The following is a 23,838-nucleotide window of genomic DNA, read 5'->3' as shown; positions in this document are numbered from 1 at the left end:
TCTCTCGCTGCGTGGTTTCCTACACGTGCTCCTTCTGGAAAGAAATTTCTGAGCTGCAACACCATCTGCTTCATGTGGATATGCAAGAGCTGATGGCGCTTTTGGAAGAGTTGGCCAACATCTTGTGTTTGGCTCAGCTGTGGTGCAGCAGTCGCTGCCTCTTCCCTGCCTGCATGGGCATACATTGGCCCTGCAATGTGGTGGTGGGACAGGGTAGGACCAAGGCTTGGTCAGCATGGCTCATATAGTGCTGGTTTCTGAGCCCTGGCCCTGGTGCGTTGCTGCTGAGGCGGCAGTGTTTGTCAGCATGAGTTTACATCAATTTTCTGACTCCCTATGTTTCGCTAACACGTCCTGTGGCAGCTTCCACTCTGAATAATTATACTTGAATTCCACAATGTACATTTTGTGTAGTGCATGGAGCTCATGGGGTCACTCCTGCAGCTCCCGCAGTGCTGGGGCCATGCTGCTGGCCTGTAGCATCCCCATGGGCAGTGACACACCAGGTCCCTCTGGCAATCCAGGCTGGCTCCAAGGGCTTCTGGTTGCCCTCTGGGCCCCAGTGGAGCTGCCCTGGAGCCACCCTGGTTAGAGTGAACTGCTTGGAAAGTAGCCCAGCAGAGAAGGACCTCGGTGTGCTGGTTGACAGTGGCTGAACATGAGCCCAGGTGTGTCCGGGTGGCCAAGGGGCCAATGGCACCTGGCCTGTATCAGGATTAGTGTGGCAGCAGGACCAGAGAAGTGATTCTTCCCCTGTACTTGGCACTGGTGAGGCACCTCAAGTGCTATGTCCAGTTCTGGGCCCCTCACAGAAAACGGACATTAAGGAGCTGGAGCCTGTCCAGGGAAGGGCAATGGAGCTGCGGAAGGGGCTGGAGAGTCAGTCATGTGAGGAGCATATGAGGGAGCTGGGGGGGCTCAGCCTGGAGAAAAGGAGGCTCAGGGGGGACCTTCTCACTCTCCAATCCCTGACAGGAGCGTGGAGCCAGGTGGGAGTCGGGCTCTGCTCCCAGGGAACAAGGGACAAGAGAAAATGGCCACAAGTTGTGCCGGGGAAGGTTCAAGTTGGACATCGGGAGGAGTTTCGTCTTGGAAGGGGTTGTCAGGCATTGGAAGGGGCTGCCCAGGGAGGTGGAGGAGCCACCAGCCCTGGAGGTGTCCAAGGAACGACTGGACGTGGCACTCAATGCTCTGGTCCGGTTGACAAGGTGGGGGTCGGTCACACGTTGGACTCTGTGATCTCAGAGGTCTTTTCCAACCTCAAAGATTCCGTGATTCCGTAACTCCGTTCCCCCACGAGCGCTGCCCGCGGCCCCGGGCGGCTCCGGCGGGCGGGGCGGGAGGCGGCGCGGCCGAGCGTGACGGGGAGGGCGGGAGCGAGCGGAGCCCGCAGCGAGCAGCGACCGGGCCGCCGCCGCCTCCGCCTGCGCAGCGCCCGCACCGAGCCCGGAGCGCCATGGCGGCCGCGGCCGCCGAGCCCAGCACCGGCCGCTACCAGCAGGTGAGGGGCGGCGGGGCCGGGCCGGGGCCGGGCGGCTCCCGGGGCGGCGGGGCCGGGAGCGGGGCTGGGCCCGCGGCCTGTGCTGGCGGCGGCGCCCGGGGCGGAGGCCGCGGGTCCCCGTGGGGCCGGGCCGGGCTCGGCCGCGGAGCCGCTTCCCGCAGGCTCGGGGCCGGGTGTGCCCGGGGCCGGCTGTCCCTGTCTCAGGGCCGGTGTGTGCGCCGGGCCGGGTGTTTGTCCTGTCCCGGGCGGGTCCCGACCTTGGCGCAGGGCGCTGTCCCCGCCGGTCGTTTCCCCCTGCGGGTCAGCGAACCCCGCGGGGAACGGGCTCGTTCCGTATCGGTCTGAGGTCACCGTTAGTTTTATTCCACCTTTGATGTGTAGGCTCCTCTGAAACCCCTCCGGCCAGGGGCTGGCCTTGCAGAGTTCCCTCGGGAATTCGGGGTAGTCCTTCCGTCCCGTTTGTCAGCAGTGCCCGCCCCTCGGGAAGGGTCGGGGCTCAGCTGGGCCCCCCGGTGTGACCCAGTTCTGGCCGGCGCCTTTCTGACATGGAGAATTCCTTACTTCAAGTGAGGGAGAAATCCTTCAAAGCAGCACACACAGCTCGCTCTTGCTGAACCGAGGCTCTCACAGTAAATCGCTGTGTTGTGACTTTTCCTCGGTAGCATTTCCAGCGTGGGTAGGCTCGCTCTCGTCAAGAGTTCGAGATACACCCTCCCATGGGATGGAATACTTGTCTCTTCTGACAGCTGGAGGTCTCTGTGTTTTTACATGCTGGAAATGTGAAATTAAGTAAAACTCAGGCTATTTTTTTTGGTTGTTCTGTGCTAAACAGATGTGTTCACTTACTATGGCAAATCTCTTTGTGTTGTTCTTGGAACTGGTAGGGACAAATAACCGGGTCTCTGCACTAATTGCCTTTCTCGGTGCAGTCCTGCCGTTGTTGTCGACCCTGACAAGTGTCTTCACAAAAGCCTTTTCCCAAGGGATCTAGCAGTGTGTCCCATCGCCTGGAGTTTGTGGGGATAGGTGATAGAATTGCTGAAGGACCCTGTTGCCTTGGTCTTTGGTCACCCTGTTCCTGGCTGATATACTCCTGGTTTCCTTAAAGACAGCTGTGTAAAGCTGTTGTTTGCCCAGCTCCTGCTCACACCTCACAGACACAGAGCAGACTCATCTGTGGAGCGTAGCCGTGCGTGGTGCTGCGGAGATTAGGGAGCCAGGCTGTGCCAGAGGATTTGCACTGCTAAAGACAAGCAGATAATGGAGGCCTGTGAAGCGACTGGTGTAACTGGAGCACAGAGTCAGATTTTCACATGTAAATGTATTCACTTTTGTGTAGCTCTTTAGAAGTTGCTTTTCTTTCCTTGCCCTCTGCCAGAACCCAGGTATTCTTGTTGTGAGGTGTCTTATTGCTGAACTGGCTCCTAATGTTTGTGTTGCTCTGAAAAACCCTGCGAGCTGTAAAAATGCAGAGTTGGGGTTTAGATGAAGAGGAGATGAGAGTGTGGGAGTGTCTCTCTCTAGCATTGAATGTATCTGTTTTTCTTCCGTAGTTTGAAACTTATTGTGTGTGTGAATGTACGATAATGAATGTTGACAGACTAATAGTGAAGTGATAACTGTAAGGGCTAGAGGTGAATTCAGGACCCAGTAAGTAGGGGTAACCTGGAGAAATTCAGAACAAACTCATTAAATCCTTTAAATTATTGGATTCTGAGGCAGTGGAAGAATTTTAGAACTTGGGTTTGTTGGGTTTTTTTTGAGTGATGGATGTAATGGATTAGTGGGTTTGGTTACACTCATAGGTGGTTCCTGTACAGGTAAATGTCCAAACATGCTGGGAACTTGTATCCTCGCTCCAGGAAGGGTTACTGGTGTGTCCATGTGTGTGTAGGAGCAGCACTGGGGAGAAGTGGGCACTATTTGAACATGTACAAATATGTAAGATTCTTCAAGTGCCTGTATTTTCAGGGAAAAAAGGCGATAGTTAATGAGTATGATCTGAGAACAACAGAAATAGATAAACGAGTTTGAAACCTGTGTGTTTCCTCACCCACCCCTTCCTCAGCCTGTGCTGCCCTGTGGATGGGGTTGGGAAGGTGGAAGTGTGGGCTGTGCCCCTCAGGAGCCCCTTCCCCACAAACTTACAACCTGTGTCCGTTCCCCAACGCGGGCAGTGCTCGAGGGCCGCTCACTGATTTATTTTCCAAAGCCAACTTTCTAACCTTGGGCTTTGTTCAGGCATTAGATAATCTGATAAAAAATAGCCTGCGATGGTGGCTTTGGGCGATGCGAGTCTGAGCTCACGAACTGAGGAAGTGCAGCTTGATGTACAATAAAGCTAAAACTCGGGAGAAGGGATTTCAGCTTCCCTGACCCCTTCCATGTGGAGCAGGGCTGGGGCAGGGTGACAGGGGCAGACAGCAGGATGGATGCCAGGGCTGTGCTTGTGGAGGTGGGAGTGAGAGAGGTTTGGGAGGAAGGAGGGCTGCAGCCTGCCCTGGAAGTGTTGTCCCAGGCAGTGCTGTGTCCCAAAAAGGTACACTGTGTCCCACAAAGGGACACTGGGAGGCTGTTGTCATTTTGACCTGCCTTTGGGAAAGTTATACAGGGATTTTGTTGGAATTAGGGGTTTAAGGCCTTTTGAGCATAGCCCCTGGATTGTGAGTTCAGTGGCAGAACTGTATTTCATCCTCGGAATAGAAATTACCCTCCATTCTGGAAAAAATAGCCTGGCTTTAACAGGTTTATTTACACTCTGTGTTAGCCAGGCCTGCTTTTCACTTGAAGCATTCGAAAATAAATGCGAGGTGTATGAGTAATGTAAACCCACCTAGGAAATGGTGGGAGTGTTAAATAATGAAGACACATTCCTTTTTAAGTGCCATTTCTTCCTGTTCCACTTGTTGAAGGCTTACATAGATCATGAATCATTCCATAAAGGGAGGTGGCTATGGGAAAAATAGGGAAGAAAGATATTTCCATTTGTTTGTTTTTCTTTCAGTAATACTGTAGAAGATAGAATTCCTGAAGATAGAATGGGAATAGAGTTTAAATCCATGAAGGACCATAATGCTTCCTTACTATCTGGGAAGGCTGGAGTAGAACAGGGAGGCAGGTGTTAGTTGCTGCTTTGTGGCTACCTTAAGCTTGTATTTAAGTTTTTAACTAGGTGGGCACACAAATCAAAGCTAAAAAATAAGAATGTACCAAATCTTTTAATGTCAGCGGTTAGAATTAGAGGTGTCAGTGACTGTTTCCTCAGTGAGGTACTTTTAGTGTGCAGATCTGCTGGCTAAAGATAAGGATGGTAAGAAGACTTCCAGGGTAGGTTGTTTACACTGTTATTTATTAATTTATTTTAAATAGAAAAGGAGGTGTCCATTGACATAAAAAACAGTAAAGATTAAAAAAAAATTGTAGCATAAAATCGCTTGCGGAGCTGCTGCTTTGGGGTTGTGATGAAGCTGTCCTGTGTCCAGCCTGGGCTGTGCTCAGGTGACTAAAGTCTGGTTGTTTTTTTTCTGAAACACTCACCTCTGTAGGCAATAGTACCTGTCAGGTGAGTTCACAAGGTTTTAGTGATTCTATGTGAAGAAGTAATTATAGAATTAAAACAAATTCTATCGCTAAAACTCAAAGGATGTGGGAAAGGCAGGGAAACAGTAGCAGTCCAGTGTCATCTCACAGCTTGTGTATGAGGAGTAAATAGCTTTGCATGCACACTTTTAAATAAAATATTATCTCAGGCGTCAGGATTGTGTTGCACTCTGAGTTGGGCTTATTTGGTGCCTTTTCACTCTTCACTAAAATTCAGTGGGACTCAGTAAACCCATTGGGAAGCGGCTGTAGGAGCAATCTCTGAGGGCTTTGGGTTGTTAAGTGGCTCCCAGAGGATGCTGTACCTCTTTAGGTGGGCTTGGCATCATGTCTTAAAAGCAGCCATACAGAAAGCAAGTATGAAAAGTTCTGTGTGTGTGAATTCTGATCCTTTGTCATTGGGACTACTGAGAAAAATTCAGTAATAAGATGTATCCAAGCATTCTGTTCCTTCCTCTTGTGAAATATTAAAATTTGGTAGATGATGGCACAATCAGATTTTTTTAACTTTCTTCATATGACAGTTTTTAAAAATGTGATATTTTAAAATGTTTAAAAGATCCAGAATTCTTTCTGTGATGCCTTAATGTCCAGAAAAATATTAATCTGATCCTGAATGTTGTCAGAAGGCCTTATGCTTTGTTAAGTGTGAGAAATTTAATTACAGCTATCTAAGATTAAAAGTTACTTCTTCCATATTAAGACCTTGAACACTCAAGTCTAAGACCAGTCTGAGTGCAGGTTTGTGCTGGCCCAAGTGCTTGTTTACAGTCTGTCCAGACCGGTCTAATTCCCCGTTTGAACAGAAAGGAGGGAATTACATTAGCGTGTTTCCCAGGACTGAGGAGTATTTCTTTGTTGTCAGGCCCTTGGCTGCAGTGAGTCAGAGAAGAACAGCATCCTTGTGAGCACAGGTTGTATTCTGACGGATGTAAAGTATGTTTTGGTTTGTGTTTTTACCTTGGTGGCTCCCAGGGTCATTGCAAACGTCCCCTCAGGTGGGTGTTCCTGCTGGTTTCTGCTCCATGTGTTCTCACTGTGCGCCAGGGAGCTGGTCCAGCTGGGGGAAAAAAAAGGTGGCTTTTTGGGGAAAAAAGTGAAGGCACAGTTTTCAGTCCTTTATTAAAATGGAGGAGTATTTCAGAATCACAGAATCATCGAGGTTGGAAAACTCTTCCAAGATCGAGTCCAACCTGTGACTGATCCCCACCTTGTCAACCAGACCAGAGCACTGAGTGCCACGTCCAGTCATTCCTTGAACACCTCCAGGGATGATGAATCCACCACCTCCCTGGGCAGCCCCTTCCAATGCCTGACAGCACTTTCCATGAAGAAAATCTCAGGTTGGCACAGGCCTTGGAGGCCACTTGCCAGAGCCAGGCTCTGCTCAGGGCCGTGGGGAGAAGCGGTTTCCCAGCACGGCTCAGACAGGAGCATTGGCATCTCCCCGGGGCAGGGAGAAGCCTGGGGAGGGTTGGCTTAGCACAGCTGCCAAATGTGTCACCTAAGAAGTGCTCAGCACACCTCGTGCTGGGTGCAGGGAGCTGGGGCAGACACGCTCCTCAGGGCTGGCACTGCTCCAGGAGATCAGCTGGAAGTGCCTATGGGAGAAAACAGTTATTTGCTCATCAAGGAGAGGGCTGATGGGTGTGGGTTGGCTTGTCTAGTAGCTTATCATTATTCCTGCTGATTAATAAGCTGATACTACGTTATAGGAATCTGCAACAGCATTGGGCAAAAGTCAGGATTTCGAAGTGGGGTGCATTTAAAGTGAAGCATAAGTCAATAAAAGTAGTTCTCTTCAGAGTTGACAGCAACTTTAATTTGCTTCCAAAAGGCCAGGGATATGGAAGGAGAAGAGTCAGGAGTGTTGTGATGGGAATGAGTGTAACCCTTTTTGTGGGCAGGCTGGTGCCTTGCTGGAATACTGTCAAGTTTAGTAGCAATACACATTTCTAGATATTTATTTATTTTAACATTTGGCTTGCAAAGGTTATGATTTCATAGTTCTGGAAAAAATCAGTCCTGTCACCTTGTAAAAAAAAATATTGATTTTCTTTCTGTCATTAGCCTAAATATCTGCCTTTTTAATAATCTTGGAGAAACCATAGTAACAACAGAACTGAGATCTGGTGAGGGTTGTCTTCACTCTAGAAATCCTCTGTGGGATTTTTGTGCAGTTCTGTCCAGTGTGCCAGAGCGTAAAGTAAGAACTGGAACACAGTAAACATTGATGATAAATGGCTAACTTAACACATTACTGTGATATATTGCTAAGGCCAAGCTTGTAGAAATGCTGATTTAAAGTAAAAATATTTACATGCAGACTAAGGACTTGGGGAAGGGGAATTTAAAGATCCAAAACTGTGTCAGCAGCCCATATGCTGACTTTAGGAAATTTGGAAGAATTAACCAGTGTATTTATTGGAAATGCTTTCTTCAAAGTTTACATGGAAATATTTCCAAACAGTTTGAACTTTCATGCTCCTGTGCTATGTGTATTTACATGGGATATGTCTCACTCTGGGGGAAGTGGCAGCCAGAGGTGATGTCCTGCTCAGTACCAGGCTTCTGATGCTGGTTTTTGGAAAATAAATATCTGTGGATGTTCTGTCAGGCAGCTTTCTGTTGTTTTAGCAATCACAGCCAAATTGTTTTTAATAACTGTATGCATGGCTGTAAAGACTGTTGTATTGCCACAAATATCAGAATCTTGCTTTAAAAGCTAAAAAGATTCCATCAGTGAATCAAGGAAAGAATGACCCCACAGCCTCAGCTGAACAGACTGAAATCAAACACTGCTTTAACCAGGTTTTCCAGATTCTGAAGCCTCAGGAGTGGCCCAAAGGGGAATTCCTGGGAGCCGAGACTGGACCTGGAGCTGCACAGGGCAGGTGGGACACAGGAGGCCAGGGCAGCACAGCACTGCTGGCCCTGCAAGGCCTCATGAGTCATTCTTCCTGTCACATGAACCCTCCCTGCTCTGCTAAGAGGCACTTAGTTGAATTTTAGATGCCTGGAATCATTAAAACGGCTGGAAGGCATTTGTGTACCTTGTCCATTAGAAGAAAAATCTGTTTTTTATAACTGTAACCTCCTACAGCCTCAAGCTCAACTTTAGAAAGTAGCTACATTTTTTGTGTCATTACCTGAATAGTGATGTTTGAAGCCAGCAGTGAATTCAGCTGCTTTCTCCCACATGACATTGGTGGAAGAACATGTATTTTTACTATTGAAAGAAGAACCAGTGGTAGGAGTTAATATTCCGCTCAGTTATCTGTGTCCTCTTTTGTTTCATCTCAGTGTTGTCACATGTAGTGCTTTCCTTCCCCCTCCTCGGTGACTGTGCTCTCAGGTTGTACATGTCTTCTTTCTTACAGACATGAGGGGTTTAATTTCTGCCACCCCCTCGCCTGCAGAGCAGGTAACACAGGGCATGTGGTATCCAGAGTGTCCCAGGTGTGCCAGAGCCTTTCCTTCTCTGTTAACAGACTGGGTCTTGCATAGGCAGAAGGAAGAAAGGCGAGAAGTGTGGGATTTTCATGGATAGACTGACAATAAGCATAGCGGAACGTTTTCTGTAAATTCATAGACTGCAAAGCTGGAAGAGTCACAGAATGGTTGGAGTAGGAAGGGACCTTAAAGCTCATCTTGTTCCACCCTGTGCCATGGGCAAGGACACCTCCCACTATCCCAGGTTGCTCTAAGCCCCATCCAGCCTGGCCTTGAACACTTCCAGGGATGGGGCACTCGCAGCTTCTCTGGGGAGAGACTGAACCAAGTAGTTTGACTGTGTGTTTCTCTGTCCCTTTGGTTGCCCCTCGTGCTCTATGCAGGCTGCAGTAGTGCTGTCTCTTTTTTTAATTTTTAAAGCATATTTTAATAGACAATTACTTCACAAGTTAGTTTGCATTTTCTTCTAATGGCTGAGTGCCATGGGTTTATAAAATACGGCATTTTTGTTTCCTGGAAAGGGCTCATGCTGAGTGAGCTGGTTTGAGAAGACAAAGATGCGTTGCTGTGGTGGGAGTTGCTGCAGCTACTCCTGTCATTGCTTCGTGCCCTGAGGCTCATTAAAGCTGCAGGTGAGGCAGGTCCTGCCACCTCCACACCCATGTCCTCATTGCCAGGGCACAGGGAGGGATTATTTGCTGTGGTTCACATCTGGCCAGGGACCAGTGTTTCGGATGTCTCCCACTGGCAGCCACAGCTGCTCCTGGCGTAACACGGATTAAATTTTCATCCGGATCACTGAATTTCTCCTTCTTCAAGGAAGTGGCTCAGCTTTGTGTCATGTGAGGAACTCTTATCCAGAAAGCTTGGGGCTGATCAGTACCCTTATTTTTTCTTACCTCTTCTGTTTGGAAAACGTGAATGGGGAGAGGCTGGCGGCTTGTTGTCACACGAGCAGGGTGAGCTCCAGCTGATGGTGAATCAGAGTGCAGGGCTGTGATGCTCTGTTGATTTGATACAGCTGGACAACGCTCCTGATTTTTTTCCAGCACTTCCCAGTGTTGTTTCCTCCCCTTTTCTCCTCTCAGGCAACCTCTTGGACCTGCCAGGAGAATCACTCGTATTGTCACCTGCTAAGCCCAGTCAAGACTTTCACAGAGGATGTGGATATGGTCTGATCTGGAACAGGCTATAGATTATAGACTTTCACTGGCACAGGTTGCCCAGAGAAGTGTGCCTGCCCTATCCCTGGAGGTGTTCAAGGCCAGGCCGGACAGGGCTTGGAACATCCTGGTCAAGTGGAAGGTGTCCCTGCCCATGGCAGGGGGTTGAAATGAGATGAGCTTTAATGTCCCTTCCAACCCAAACAATCCTGGGATTCTGTAACCTTTGATCTTAGGCAGCAAAAGGAATGGAAACCCAAAACACAGTTGTATATCCAAAGTCTGCCTTTAGAAGTGTGAGCTGCTTGGGGTTTTTTCCCCTGATAAGATGTACAAGTGAAATAAGAACATAGCTCCACTCCCTCAACCCCTGAGTTAGGTCTGGAAGGACTTGAATGGCAACATGTCTTTCCAAAGGAAAGAAGGCAAAATGTCATGGATGGCTTCAGGAGCATTGGCTGGATGTGCAGGAGGGAAAGCTCAAGAAGATGTTGTTCAGTGGTGATTGCAAACAAGGGCGGTACCTCCTGCTCAGGGCAGTGGTTCAGTCCTAGGATGCTTTTTTGAGGTGAGTTGTTGTTCTGCAGACAACCTCAGCAACTTTGCTGCTGAGATGATGGAAAATGGAGAGAAGTTAAAAACGAGATGGCAGCTGTAGCCTCATTTCTGGTGTGTTCTGCTTTGAATTGTTGGCCTGGTACTGCTGCTTCCCTGATCAAAGCCAGCCTGGCACACCTGCCTCGTGCAAGTGACACTGTACCCGTGATAGCTCCGTGGTTATTTATACAGAGCCTGTGGGAAGCACAGTGCACAAAATAAACCATCTTCTTTTCAGTCATGCAGTGTGAAAGGTTGAAGGGAAATGGCAAGATTCATACTTACGTGCATCATTATGTAATGTATCCATGGAAAAACACTTCCTTAGCAAAGCCACAGGCAGCAATGGAGTCTTTTGTTGGGTATCTCACAGTATTTCTTTGACTAAAACACATGCAACTGCAGCTCCTAAGCAGTGGGAGCTTAGGAAGTGCCAGGGAAATGGAAAGGTACTGGAAAGCTGTGTGCTGTGCTTTATTGGAGTCCAGGTGTGTGATGAGAGGATTTAAAAACACATTAAAACCTAGATGGCATATTGATCATTCCAAGTGGGAGTGCTTCGGAGGGAGGCCGAGCAGCTGCTCAGTGTCCCGTGGTGCTGCAGAACAGTCTCCTTCCAGAAGAGTCTGTTGTGTGCAATTAAAGCTGCAGGGGTGACGTGACAGCACTCAAGAACCCCCCTTAACCTCCTGTGTGTGGGTCTGTTCAGCTGCAGAATGAAGAGGAGCCAGGTGAGACTGCGCCGGTGGTGAGCGATGCCCCTCCGCCCTACAGCAGCATTTCTGCGGAGAACACAGGTAATTTACCTGCCAGGGAAGGGCTGGGCTTGCTCTGCTGTTGTTCATTGCTCTCCTCGTCGATGGCTGGCACTTCCCAAGCTGCAGGAATCAGAATTGATCCAGAGAGCCTTGTTGGTACTTGTGGTTTAGGAGATGCATTTTGGCTGTGTTCGTCTGATGTCATCCCATCAAGTGGTGTTCAAGTTACAGTTCACAGTGTTCTCAGTAAATTGAAGACAGTTAAAAATCAAAGTGCTATGAGGATTTGTGGTTCTCCTCTCATTATTTGGTGTTTGGATGATGCTGTGTCCCTTCCCAAAAGGACTTGTTACTTAAAAGCATTTAAAGAATTCACTCTTCCTGCACTTTCCACTAACTAAGGACTTGGTCATAAGAACTGTACTTCTGATTCATCCTCCTGTCGTGTCACTAATAACTTTAATAACCACTTTATAACTACTTGGATCTGGAAATACAACTATTTCTGAGTATCCGAATCAGGAGAGACACAGCAAGTGGTGTTGTTTTAAACATAAGTACAACCAGGCATGTTCAGGTAGTGTTCTGTGGATTGCTTGACATCAGATAAGGTGCTCCCGTCCTTTTCACTTAATGTTTTAGGATGGCAAGAGGCTGGAAGGGTGGGGAGGGGACAGGAGAGGCATTGAGTTGTTTGAAGTCACCTGGAACACTTCTCGTTCACAACACGGTGTTTTTAAGGAACTGACAAGTTGCCTTCTCTGTAACTGTTTTTTGTGCAGCTTATTTTGACTACAAGGATGAGTCAGGATTCCCGAAGCCGCCGTCGTACAACGTGGCCACCACGCTGCCCACTTACGACGAGGCAGAGAGAACCAAGGCTGAGGCCACCATTCCCTTGGTTCCTGGGAGGGTGAGTGCACCTGCCTGCCTGGCTGTCCCAGCTTTTCTAGGGTAGAATTTCTTGTTTAACTCCTGCCCATCCCATGCCATGACTTTTTTTCTTTTGTGTTGGGGTTTTTTTTGTGTGTTTTTTAAACTTTCTGGGGCAGTGATATTACACACTCCTGAGAGCTCTGTGGCTATTTTTTTTTCTTTTTAATTTTCCTCTGAGCACTGTGATGATGTCAAACATCTCAGTAATACCAGCATGTGCTATCCAGATTAGCTTGGCAAGCTGACAGAGGGACTGTGCTGTAGTCCTATGCTCTGTCACTGGTTTTTGGGTTTTGGTTTTCTGTTTTTAAAAAGATTTAGGATTAATTCTTCAGCTGTCTGGCATGTCTACCCTTGATACTCCTGCTGTTTACTTAGTTGACTTTTCTGGAGGTCAGTGTAGCTGATACAAGGATGATAAAACCATTCTGTCAGAATTATTTCTTTTTGCTTTTTCAACATTATCTCTTGTTCAGCCCTTTTGTCCATCCCTGCTAGCATTAGGTGTCCACTGCTCATTGTACTTCTTCACAGAAGCCAAATTCCTTGCTGAGATGATAATTTTTTGATGAGTAGAGGAATTCTTTACAGTGAGAAGGACATGCTGGATCTTGACTATGTTAAAAATAAATTTCATATTATGTAGATAAGATTTCATCCCCTGCATCATCTGAGGATGAGAAGCAGGAATTTTTTCCTGCTTGCATTTGTAGCCTTTTAGATTTAGAATTCCAGCCCTTTCTTGAAGAGCCACATGCAGATTGCTGTATGGACTGGACTGACTTAAATCTCCCCATGTGGTGTTTCCCTCTGATTTGCAGGATGATGACTTTGTGACACGGGATGACTTTGATGACACTGACCAGCTGAGGATAGGAAATGATGGCATTTTCATGCTCACCTTCTTCAGTAAGTACATTATGGAATGAATTTCTTTTGAAGCAGTGACACAAAATAGTTTGGTTCACACTTATGTTTATATAGCACCAGGAAAAAACTGTGTGCAAGGTGTTTATGATTTTTTTTCTCTTGGAATATAAAGGTGGCTTGACCTGCTGCTTTTCTCCTGCTTTTTCAGTGGCATTCCTCTTCAACTGGATTGGATTTTTCTTGTCTTTCTGTCTGACTACTTCAGCTGCAGGACGATATGGGGCCATTTCTGGGTTTGGTCTGTCTCTTATTAAGTGGATCCTTATTGTCAGGGTAAGTTGTGTGGTGCAAAACAAGGTGCACAGACACCGATACTCTTTTCAGCCAGCTTGTTTTTATCTCCTTTATGTTGAAGTTAGTGATAAATTTAGTTTTTAAAAATGAAATAATTTTTGAACCACTTATTCTCTAAGAACAGAGCTTTTTCATAATTCTTTCCTGTTTCTGTGCTGAAAGTATTATTATAGTAAAAGAAAATACAGATTGCACGCTCAGGTATGTGTTGTGGATGCTCCATCCCTGGAAGTGTTTAAGGTCAGGCTGAAGAGGGCTTGGAGTGACCTGATCTAATGGAATGTGTCCCTGCCCGTGGCAGGGAGGTGGGAAGAGATGAGCTTTAAGGTCCCTTCCAACCCAAACCATTCTGAGGTTCGTTCTAAATGTGGCTTTCTCTGACAGAGCTGCTGTGTTGGATGTGGTTGTGTGTTGAGCAGCAGCAATGATCTGATCTGTGTAAGACCTTTACCCAGGTAAAGCCAGCCCTGCCATCAGCACAGGGATGTGCCTCTCTAGTCTCATTTCCTTAGGCTTTCCTGTGGAAATAAATGAATTCTGTAAAATGTGGGATAGCTGATGAGGAGAGTCGCAGTGGGAGAAGCCCTCTGGTGCCCTCTGGTGCGGAGTCCCTGCGGCACAAGAGGAGGGAACCAGGACGGAGCTGCTGTTCTGTTCAACTGTGTATTTTTGGAGGGATTGTGAGAAAATATTTCCATCAGGAAGTTACTTGGAGTCCGTGAAATGATGGCACACAGACATCCCAGGCTGAAAGGCTGAATTTCAGGCAAAGAACGTTGTTAGCTGTGCATAAGTAGAAGTAGAGAGCATTAGTGTTAGGCTGTCACTTCATACCTAATGTTTTGGGGCTGAGAATTCTAATTTGTAAATACAGTATCTGTTAACTTTTTCTGTAGACAGTGAAGCTTTTTGGGGCCATCATGTCAGAGGGTTCCACATATCTGGGATTTCATTTTCAATGGCTATACCATCCAACCTTACAGTGTAATGAACATGGTGCACTGCTGCAAGCCTGGTCTTCCCTGTCAGAAATTGCAACTGTGGTTTATGAGCATCAAGGACACAAGTTAAAATAGGAATATTTGCCCAGTAGTGCCCTTGAGCTCCACTGATTGCCAGAGTTTATGGCTGAGTATTGAATCTGTCCCGTTCCCCTTGTTAGAGTTGGTGTGATGTGTATAGAAAACCAATAAATAACAGTTTGTGGAGGTAACTCGTTCCCTGCAGTCTGTGCAGCTGGTGAAATGCAGCATTCCATGTGGTCTCCTGTGTGCAGTGTTGGTCTGGTTATTGCTGAAATAAGTGGGAATAGATTTGGATTCAGAAATTTCCATGTACTCTAACCTTTATCTTTTTTGTTTGGTTGGTTTTCAGTTCTCCACCTATTTTCCCGGTTACTTTGATGGTCAGTATTGGCTTTGGTGGGTCTTCCTTGTACTAGGTGAGTGTTTGCAGGGGAAGATGCTTAAAAACTCTGTAAGTGCAGTTAGGATTTTGTGAGCACAGCTTTCCTGGCTGTTAAATATGTGTGTGTGTAGATGTACAGCTGAATTGTCACCCTCATCTTACTAAATGCCTTCAGGTTTTAAAGGCAAGTAAGCACTGTCCTTCTGCTGCCATTTCTTGGTGGCAGCATCCTGATTACCATCCAGAAGAGGTAAAGAAAAGAACAGTGCTTGTAACTGATGCTGTATCTGTTTTATATCTTAAATGGAAGTGTAGGTTGTTGTTTTCCTGGTTTTAATTTCTTTATCCTGCTTTGGGAATGACTGGATCTCATTTGTAGTCAAAAATTTTGTGATTGCCCAAGGGAAGTTTGGTTTTGAAATTGCCTGAAATGGAAAGATTAGATGCCATTGCTACCAACAATAATTATTGTATGTAATCAGCTCTTGTGCATCCCAGGGATGAGGTCCCTCTATACTAGTAATGGGGAGTTCAACTGTTCCCTCTCTCACTGAAGAAGCAACACTATGTTAACTGGACAAATGTCTTTTCCCTCCAGGTTTTCTGCTGTTTCTCAGAGGATTTATTAATTATGCAAAGGTTAGGAAGATGCCAGACACTTTTTCCACTCTCCCCAGAACCAGAGTTCTCTTTATTTACTAAAGGTAAACTTTCTACTTTCCTGAATTTGTTCTGCTTTGTTTTTAACTCTATGTAGAAACATTTTTAGGCTAGACTTTTCTTTGCTTTAATATTTTTAGAACACAAGGCAGCAGGGAATAATTGTTTCCTGGTATCCCATACCCAGCTCTTGTGTCTGTGACTTGATGGGGAGCAGAGGAATACTTGACATTTCTCCCTGAGTTTTTACTGTGAGGAATTGTATATTCATTTAATTCCATGACTAGATATTGCAAGAGCAGTCTTTCCCCTTGGTATTACACTGTGTTTGGCAAATGTGTCTTTCAGAATTAATCACATGCTTGAAACATGTGATGTGTCCTAAACATGAGGAAAGGTCACAAAATGTTGTTAGAGGGAGGTGCCAGTGCCTTTGGCTTTTGGCACAGAAAGAGCAATTTGTCTGAATTCTGCCTGCTGTTTGAAATTGCTGCCAAGTTCCTGAAGAAATTACACTCTTGCACATCTTTGCTCTCCAAAAACCCCTCCCACCTGAACACACTGTCCTGCCTGAGCATCTTTCAGAAACCTGAGTGCCTGCAAGTCTTTTGCTTTAATGCTGAACTTCAGCCTTGCTGCCTTAATGGGGCTTTAAAGGAGGAGGCTTAAGTAGCTGAACCCTTGTAGCATAATTTCCTGCTCACAGCAGATAATGGCCTGGCATTAACTGTCCCTCCCTGAGGGGAAGGAAATCCTGGAATAAGTTGCTTCCCAGCTGGGGAATGCAACACGATGCTCCCTTTAGAAATATGGTAATAACACTCCCATTTCCCCAAGACAGAAGAAATTGCAGCTGGGCCAGTGGTATAAAGAAACCAAACCAACCCCCGCTTCAAATTGGGGGTCATTAAATTGTTCAGATTTTAAAACTGAGCCTTGATTTTCCAAATGCGCTTTCCTTTTATTAGGAACTGCAAATTGCCTAAGATTCTGCTTAATTTCTAGTCTGTAAGGAGAACCTGCAGCACAAAACAGTCTTTGTGCAGTGTTTTCCACTGGTGATAGTGTGTAAAAATAGTTCAGTCAATTTATTTACGGGTTTGAGTTCTGTTTAACAAAGTTCTGGTTTATGACCTCCTCCAGGATTTGTAATATCCTCTCTGATTCCTGCTGAGTCACCAGAGGGTTTATTTGCCCCAGTTGTATGGTCACGTAGTGTGAGCGTTTAAAATCAGCTTTATCATCTGTAGTTTGCCTCACTGAACATTTTTTTTAAGTTTTGCTTCTTTACCAAAACTTTATTTTCCATTTATTGAGGGAACTGTATGATTTCTTGTTGCACGGACTTTTCCTGTGTTTGGAATTTGAAATTACAATTTTAGAGACCTTGCTTCACTCCTTGCTACTGAGGATGGAGGTGTAAAGTGTTTAAATTCTTATTTATGTGTCATTTTAGAGCTTTCAAAAAGCACTTTCTCTTTTTGATATACTGAGATAAATGTCCAGAATAATTAATAAATATTACAACTTTAGCAATTCCCCTGAAAATAAATCTTTAATCCTAAATTCTGAGTGAGGAAACCGCAAAAGACTTGGATTTTTAGTGTATTCTTGTTCTGAAGATGAGATTTCTTCTGCGGGGCACGATGAGAAGGGGACGGTGAATGATCATTTTAATGTTAGAGCAGGAATCATTTTTAGAAAATTAGGAGGGGAGTAATTAGTGCAAACCATAAAATACAGCCTGGTGAAATGAATCCAATGGGAAGCTGGTGTTCACTGTTCCACCTGTGTGTGCAATAATGGACATGATCCTGGCATTATCCCATAAAATATGCACAGACTCCTGAGCACTTTGCTGGAGTCATGCCATTGTGTGCTGAGATACTTCATAAGTCTTTAGACATCCTGTGCTCTGTGTGAACGACATCCTTCTGTTTTCCAAAATAACACTCTGACTATAGTTTCGGTGTTCAATATCCTTCTCCGACAGATGTTTTCTGGCAAATGTCTTCCTGCATTAGTGAATTCCCCCCCCAAGAAGCAGCAGGACACCTGCAGGAAGTGAATCAAGGCTCTGGAGCAGAAGAAAAAATAATCACCTGCTTTAAAATAAATAAATAAAAGTACTGTTGGAAAAAGAAAAAAGGAGAAGCATTTCTTTCTATTTGTTTTTAGGTGTACAATTTTAATAATTAACGCAGAATTCTGTAATTGTTGAATCATTAGTGGCTAATGTTTGAAACAGCTATTGCAGTCGAGTCTGTGACGTGCTAATAAAGCCTTACAGCGATAGTTTGTTGTGATTTGGTAGCATGAGCCGTCCCCGGAGCCAGCAGGGGCCAGGCTTGCTTTATTTCCTCCTCCAGCCTGGGAGCTGCTTGGGCTCTGTGTGTGCTGTACAGCCCATGTGTGCCATGTGTCACATCCTGTACAGCCTGTGTAACACCGTGTCCTGTACAGTCTGTGTAACACCGTGTCCTGTACAGCCTGTGTAACACTATGTCCTGTACAGCCTGTGTAACACTATGTCCTGTACAGCCTGTGTAACACCGTGTCCTGCACAGCCTGTGTAACACTATGTCCTGTACAGCCTGTGTGCACTGCATCCTGTACAGCCTGTGTAACACCACAGGCTGTGTAACATCACGTCCTGTACAGCCCATGTACACCGTGTCCTGTACAGGCTGTGTCACACCGTGTCCTTTACAGCCCATGTACAGTGTCCTGTGTAACACTGTGTCCTGTACAATCCAGTTATGCCTCAGCCTGTACAGCCCATGTACACCATGTCCTGTACAGCCTGTGTGCTCTGTGTCCTGTACAGCCCACATGTCCTGTACAGCCTGTGTGCAGTGTATCCTCTACAGCCCGTGTACACCATGTCCTGTACAGCCCGTGTGCTCTGTGTCCTGTACAGCCAACGTAAACCATGTCCTGTACAGTCCCGTTATGTCACAGCCTGCACAGGCCGTGTGTGCCATGTCCTGTACAACCCACATAAGGCCATGTGCTGTACAGCCCATGTACACTGTGTCCTGTGCATCCCCTGTATGCAGTGTCCTGTACAGCCCACATAACACCATGTGCTGTACAGCCCATGTACACTGTGTCCTGTACATCCCCTGTATGCAGTGTCCTGTACAGCCCACATAACACCATGTGCTGTACAGCCCGTGTAACACCACATCCTGTACAGCCTGTGTGCGCAGTGTCCTGTCCTGTACAGTCCGTGTACCCTGCCTACACCCTGTCCTGTCCAGCCCCTGTACACCATGTCTGTACAGCCCCCACACACCAGGTCCTGTCCAGCCCACATCCACTCTGTCCTGTCCTGTCCTGTCCAGCCGCGCGCGCCGGCGGCGAAGGGATGATCTCAAAAGCTGAAGCGACAGCACCGCGGTGGCTGCACACCTGCCATCCAGCAGCACCTGTGCTGCCTTTGGAGGAAAAGGCATCGCTGTGGTCCGGGTTCCAAGGTGTCAGAGGAGGGAGGATTACTTAGAGGTGGCACAAGTATTAATTTTTAACTGTGTATATTCTCGGTGTTGTCCTAAACTTTCCTTTCGCACTACCTACTTTTTTGGGCTATCCGGGGGTTTTCATGGAACACTTTGGTAGTGTAAAACTGAAAGATCACGTTGCAACTTTGTATAAAAAATTATCTTGCAAAGGCCTTTTTTTTTTCCTTTGGCTTGGGACTTTTGAGACAATTCCTAACATACCTGTAATTCCTGCTTTTATAATTTGTGTTAGCAGAGACTGATGCGTCCGAAATGTAGATTTAATGTGCACTCCTGTGCTTTCTGCCAAGTGGTAATTCACTTTGGAATTTTACTATGTTCAACCTGTAAATACAGCAGAACGTTAATAAATGTCACTTCTGTAGCAATTTTTGCCGTAGGACAGTGTTTAATTGACTTTTGATTCGTTATTGTACCTGGTTATCAATGACAAGTGCAGATTGTCTGGGGAATTCCATCACTTTTCCACAGGAGATGTAATACAGACTTCCACTTCAATGTGTCCATTTTCTTTTTTGTAACCAAGCAATGCCAGCCTCTCAGGAAATGGTGACTCAATTTTGGGGGGGGTTCTTGGATTTTTTGGTAGTTTCATGACTTACCTGCCTTGTGAAACTCTGGTTTTGGTTCATGGCTGAACATCTCAAATGCACAGTCCCCACAAACAAGCAGTTGGGGCTGACAGAGACAGATGGAGGTTCCACAGATTTCTCTTCAAACAGGAGTAAGTGAATACAGAATTAGGAATTTTATCCTGCAAGGCAAAATCTGCAGCATTGGGGAGCTCTGGATCACATTTGCCCAAACTTGGTCGATCAGCCTTGTGTTTGCTCTCCTGGCATCTGGGCCTTATTTGGGCTTGTATATTCAGAGAACTGGAATATTTGGCATTCCTATTTCTCCTCCTTCAGTGGCCTGAAGCTGCAGACACCTACAGCTCCATGTTCCTCCGCAGACAGCGGTTCTGGATGCACGTGGAGGGATGGGTGGGTGGCGGGGTCTGGAGAAGCCACGTTTGGTTTGGTATGTGTTGACACCAACTCCAAACTCAAGTAGTTATTTTGGGTCTGTGACAGCTCAGCCACTTTACACGACCTACATGGCAGGTCTGTGGTCACCGGTCACCGGTCACCTGTGCAGTGACCATGCCTTTGGCCTTCTTGCTGGCACCTTGTCAGCCAGGTGGGGGGATGGAGGCTTTGAGGGCAGACACACCTGTGGAGTGTCTGTGCCATGGTGGGAAGAGAGCTCAGACAGCCACGAGGCTATTGACAAAGCCCTGGAGTGACAGGAAAAGGGGGAATTGCTTTAAACTGACAGAGGGCAGATGGGATACTGGGTAGAAATTCTTCCCTGTGAGAGTGGTGAGGCACTGGCACAGGTTGCCCAGAGAAGCTGTGGCTGCCACATCTCTGGAAGTGTTCAAGGCCACTTGGATGGGACTTGGAGCAACTTGGGATAGTGGAAGGTGTCCCTGCAGGGGTTTGAAACTGGATGAGCTTTAAGGTAATTTCCAAGCCAAATCAGTAGGAAGCACATCTTAAGATCTTATTTCCAGTTCCCATGAAAGAAAAAACAGAACCCAAGGGGAGAAGGCTCAGCTAAAGGGAGAACAGCATGTTCTGGAGGAAATCAAATGTGCCTAAGGAGAAGGTAGGAGCACCACAGAGGAAAGGAGTGGGATCTGCCCATTGTTGGTGCTCTTCTGCCTGTTCCAGTGGGAGCTCCAGAGGAAAGATTGGTGATAATTGTCCAGGTCATCCATGTGAAAAGAGAGGATTATACTGAGAAATAAAACCAGTCCATGGGAGACTTCCCAGTTACTTAAAACAGATGTTTCCCCCTCTCCTCTTGCTCTAGCTAATACAGTTATATTTCCAAGAAGTTGATAAATATTGCTGGATTTAGGAATGATTTCTCTAAACCATTAGGCTTTACTGCAGAAGTCGTTTCTCACAAGAGAAACGCTCCAATGAATTAAACACTTTGGCCACACAAAGCCAAGGACTGACTCATGTTCAGTGGCTTCATTAGTGGAAGTGATTCACGGGCTGGATTGCTGTGACCTCTCCTTGGGGTTGGTGCACTCTGCTCCTCTCACATCTATGTGATGGCCAAGGGGACAGCCGGAGATCCTGGAGCAGGGGCTGGTGGGAAACACCTGAGAGGGCCAGAAAACATAACTCGGTCAGAAGCTCAGCGTATGCCCAGGGGGGTTGTGGGAACTGGTGCTGTCTTTTCAAGTTACAGAGTTAAGTTTTCATAGTACCTACTGTTGTTTTCATTGCCTCGTGTTTAAAAGATGGCATTGCTTTCATGGGAAGGAAAGAGAAACAAATGTGTTTGAAAATACATACAATATTCCAAAACCAGTAGCAGTTGGATTAAGGAACCTATTTAAAAACTCCTTGAACATGGAACATTTACAAGGGCTGTTTTAGTGGTGATACCTGTTATTAATCAAATAAAACACAACACAGTAGGTACTGGCAGGGTTGTTGTGCTCCCCCCTGAATGGGGGTCCTCTGAATGCCCGAATCCATTGCTCAGCTGGTCTGTCACCCCATCCCATTTCAGCTCAGGATGGAGATGCTGTGCTGATCAGGATGAGGATTTCCATTCTACCTTTTTTTTTCTGAAATTTCTGTGGAATAAACAAAAGCCCATCAGGGAAGGGAATTACCATAACACAAGGGCTTAGTCACCATACGTAATAAATCAATCACAGAATGTATCCTAGAAACTGATTTCGAGTCATAGGACTTACATGGACACAAGTCCCATTTTGCTGAACTTAAAATATGTTAATAAAACGTCATAGCAATGGATATAACAATAAAGCAAAAGGCAGGGATCTCTGCCCAGGCTTTGGAGTGTAAGGAAGGGTCTGTGCCAGGAGTCAAAGTGCACCATGTCCCAGGGAGTGAAACACAGTCCATGTCCCAGGGCCAAGTGCAGCGAAGTACAACAGTGCTGTGGACTTGCTTTTAAAAAAAATTGACTTAATAGAAGCTATGCCAAGTAGGAAATCGGTGTTTCCAAAATATCCATCACCCCTCAGTGAGCTCTAATGGGCCACTGAACTGTAACCTCAGGTGTTTTTCACTGGAGCCATCTGGGCACCAGGAGATGGTCCTTGGAGCATCCTTTGGGCACTGGTGGGTGGTGTGTGAGGTGGTGGGTGAGGGCAGTGTGACTCCTGCCTGGGGGCATCGTCCTGGAGCACTGTCACTGCTGGGTCTGGAGGCAGCACTAGGGGCTTAGTGGACCAAAATGCCCCATACCACAGTCACACAGCACATGGACAAAGTAGGTGGCAGATTGGAGAACAATGGGAAGAAAAACCCATCTTTGACCAGATTTTGTGTTTGTTTTTGTTGTTGCTTTAACTGAAGTGGTCGGAGCGCGGTAATTAAAGGCTCAGTGGCTCTAATTGGAATAGGTTTAAACTCGAGGTCAAAATCCCTTCTGGCACTTCCTCTGCCTAATAACCATCAACAGAAATCAAACAAATCCAACCGGCTCCAGCCCCTAATCTGCGACCAGCAAAGGTCGTGGTGGTGATAAGGGAGCGAGGCAGCCACAGACAGCCCTGAGTGGGAACACGGTCCCATGGGCCCAACAGCCAGTGCTGAGGCACAACTGGGACACAATGGACACATGCTGGTGCTGGGGGATGACTCATGGTGGGGCAGTTCCTGGCTGCGGGTGATGGGTTGTCACTGGTGCTGCCCAGCTGGGGATGGAGGGAGGATGGGACATCCTGTGAGCGAGTGATGCTGGTGCAGCCTGTGGGATGGGTGCTCAGCATCACAATTGCACCAAAATGCCCGTTTTCTTTGAGCAGATGAAGGCATTGAGGCTGCTATGGGGGTTGGAGAAGGAGCTTTTAACAACCCAGTGCTGATTCCTGGGCGCCCGGTGGGTGTTGTGCCCCCCCAGCCCACCCACCGCTGCTGCTTCCTGCCACCGCCGGAGGTCACTGCCCTCGCCAGGTCGCCACTTTAACTGCTTTGCTAATTATGCCCTAAGCTGGACCTTTAAAGTGATCTGGGAAGAGAAAAAAAAAAAAAAAGAAAAAGAAAAAAGGAAAGCAAAGGGGCTGCAGATGTGCAACAGCCCCGGGATGCAGCGGGTGTGGGGCCGTCCCTCCCTGCCACAGGCTGCCTGTCTTTGTCGCAATGCCTCCAGTAACTTTTGCCTACAGATTGTGCCATTTTAGTATTTTTGGGATCTTTGTTCCTGCTCCTCTCTCTGCCATCCCACTCTCACACATTGTACCGATTCAAGGAGTCTGGGTGGGTTACTGTGCTGTGCCCTGAGTTTCATTTGAAGGGTTTGTTTCCATGCCAAGACAGCCCCTGTGCTGTGGCCAGCTGGAAGTTGGGGCTGCCCCGAGGTTGCTGCAGTGGTTATTTGCCAAACACTCCTGCATGGGATGGACACACCAGGTCCTGGGCTGGCAGTGAGGCAGCTGCTGCCCAACTGCTCCGTCAGGTTTGTGACATGTGGCTCCCCCTGTGCAGCATCATCCTGCCCCAAAACAGCTATCCTGCCGTGGGTGTCAGGGGATGGAGGAGCTGAGGGTGCCTCTTTGAGGGAGGTTCTGGTGCCAAAAGGAGAACGGTGTGGTGCAAGGGCTGGTGGGCAGCTGCAGATGTGACTCTTCCCACTGGCTTTGACACTTCCAATGGAAACATGAAGCAGCTAAAAATTCATGGAATCCCAGAATGATTTGGGTTGGAAGGGATGTTAAAGCTCATCTCGTTCCACCCCCTGCCATGGGCAGGGACACCTTCCACTAGACCAGGTTGTTCCAAGCCTCGTCCAACCTCTCTTGAACACTTCCAGGGATGAGATGAAAATGGAAACAGTGTAAGAGTGGTGCTGCCACATGAGGCCACACAGTGCCATGGGGGACTGTGCCGTGCTGCAGGATGCTATGCTGTGCCATAGGATGCTATGCTGTGCCATACTGTGCTATGCCCTGCCATGCCATGCTGCAGGATGCCCTG

At 47.0% G+C, this 23,838-nt stretch overlaps 1 protein-coding gene across 1 annotated transcript; it reads left to right on the top strand.

Annotated features, from left to right (window-relative positions):
* Positions 1-1,336: 1,336 nt before the first annotated feature.
* NDFIP1 (Nedd4 family interacting protein 1) lies at positions 1,337-17,447 on the top strand. Its single transcript, XM_051793993.1, has 8 exons — positions 1,337-1,501; positions 11,024-11,111; positions 11,855-11,985; positions 12,830-12,917; positions 13,087-13,211; positions 14,607-14,673; positions 15,238-15,343; positions 17,293-17,447. Exons 1-7 carry the CDS (start codon positions 1,457-1,459, stop codon positions 15,339-15,341), a joined length of 648 nt encoding a protein of 215 aa, XP_051649953.1. The 5' UTR covers positions 1,337-1,456; the 3' UTR covers positions 15,342-15,343; positions 17,293-17,447.
* The last annotated feature ends 6,391 nt before the right edge of the window (positions 17,448-23,838 follow it).

This window comes from Manacus candei, unplaced genomic scaffold (genome assembly GCF_025592945.1).
Source record: "Manacus candei isolate 608988 ecotype Guabito, Panama unplaced genomic scaffold, ASM2559294v1 h1tg000037l, whole genome shotgun sequence".
In the NCBI taxonomy this organism is placed as follows: domain Eukaryota; kingdom Metazoa; phylum Chordata; class Aves; order Passeriformes; family Pipridae; genus Manacus; species Manacus candei.
The sequence above is the reverse complement of the archived record's forward strand: the minus strand, read 5'-3'. Positions and strand labels throughout refer to the sequence as shown.

What these genes read in the sequence shown, in the direction of transcription:
- NDFIP1 (XM_051793993.1), top strand. Translation starts at nt 1,457, where the DNA reads ATGGCGGCCGCGGCCGCCGAGCCCAGCACCGGCCGCTACCAGCAG. An exon ending in CATTTCTGCGGAGAACACAG is followed by an intron (nt 11,112 to 11,854) that starts GTAATTTACCTG and finishes TTTTTTGTGCAG; the next exon opens with CTTATTTTGACTACAAGGAT. An exon ending in TTTCATGCTCACCTTCTTCA is followed by an intron (nt 12,918 to 13,086) that starts GTAAGTACATTA and finishes CTGCTTTTTCAG; the next exon opens with TGGCATTCCTCTTCAACTGG.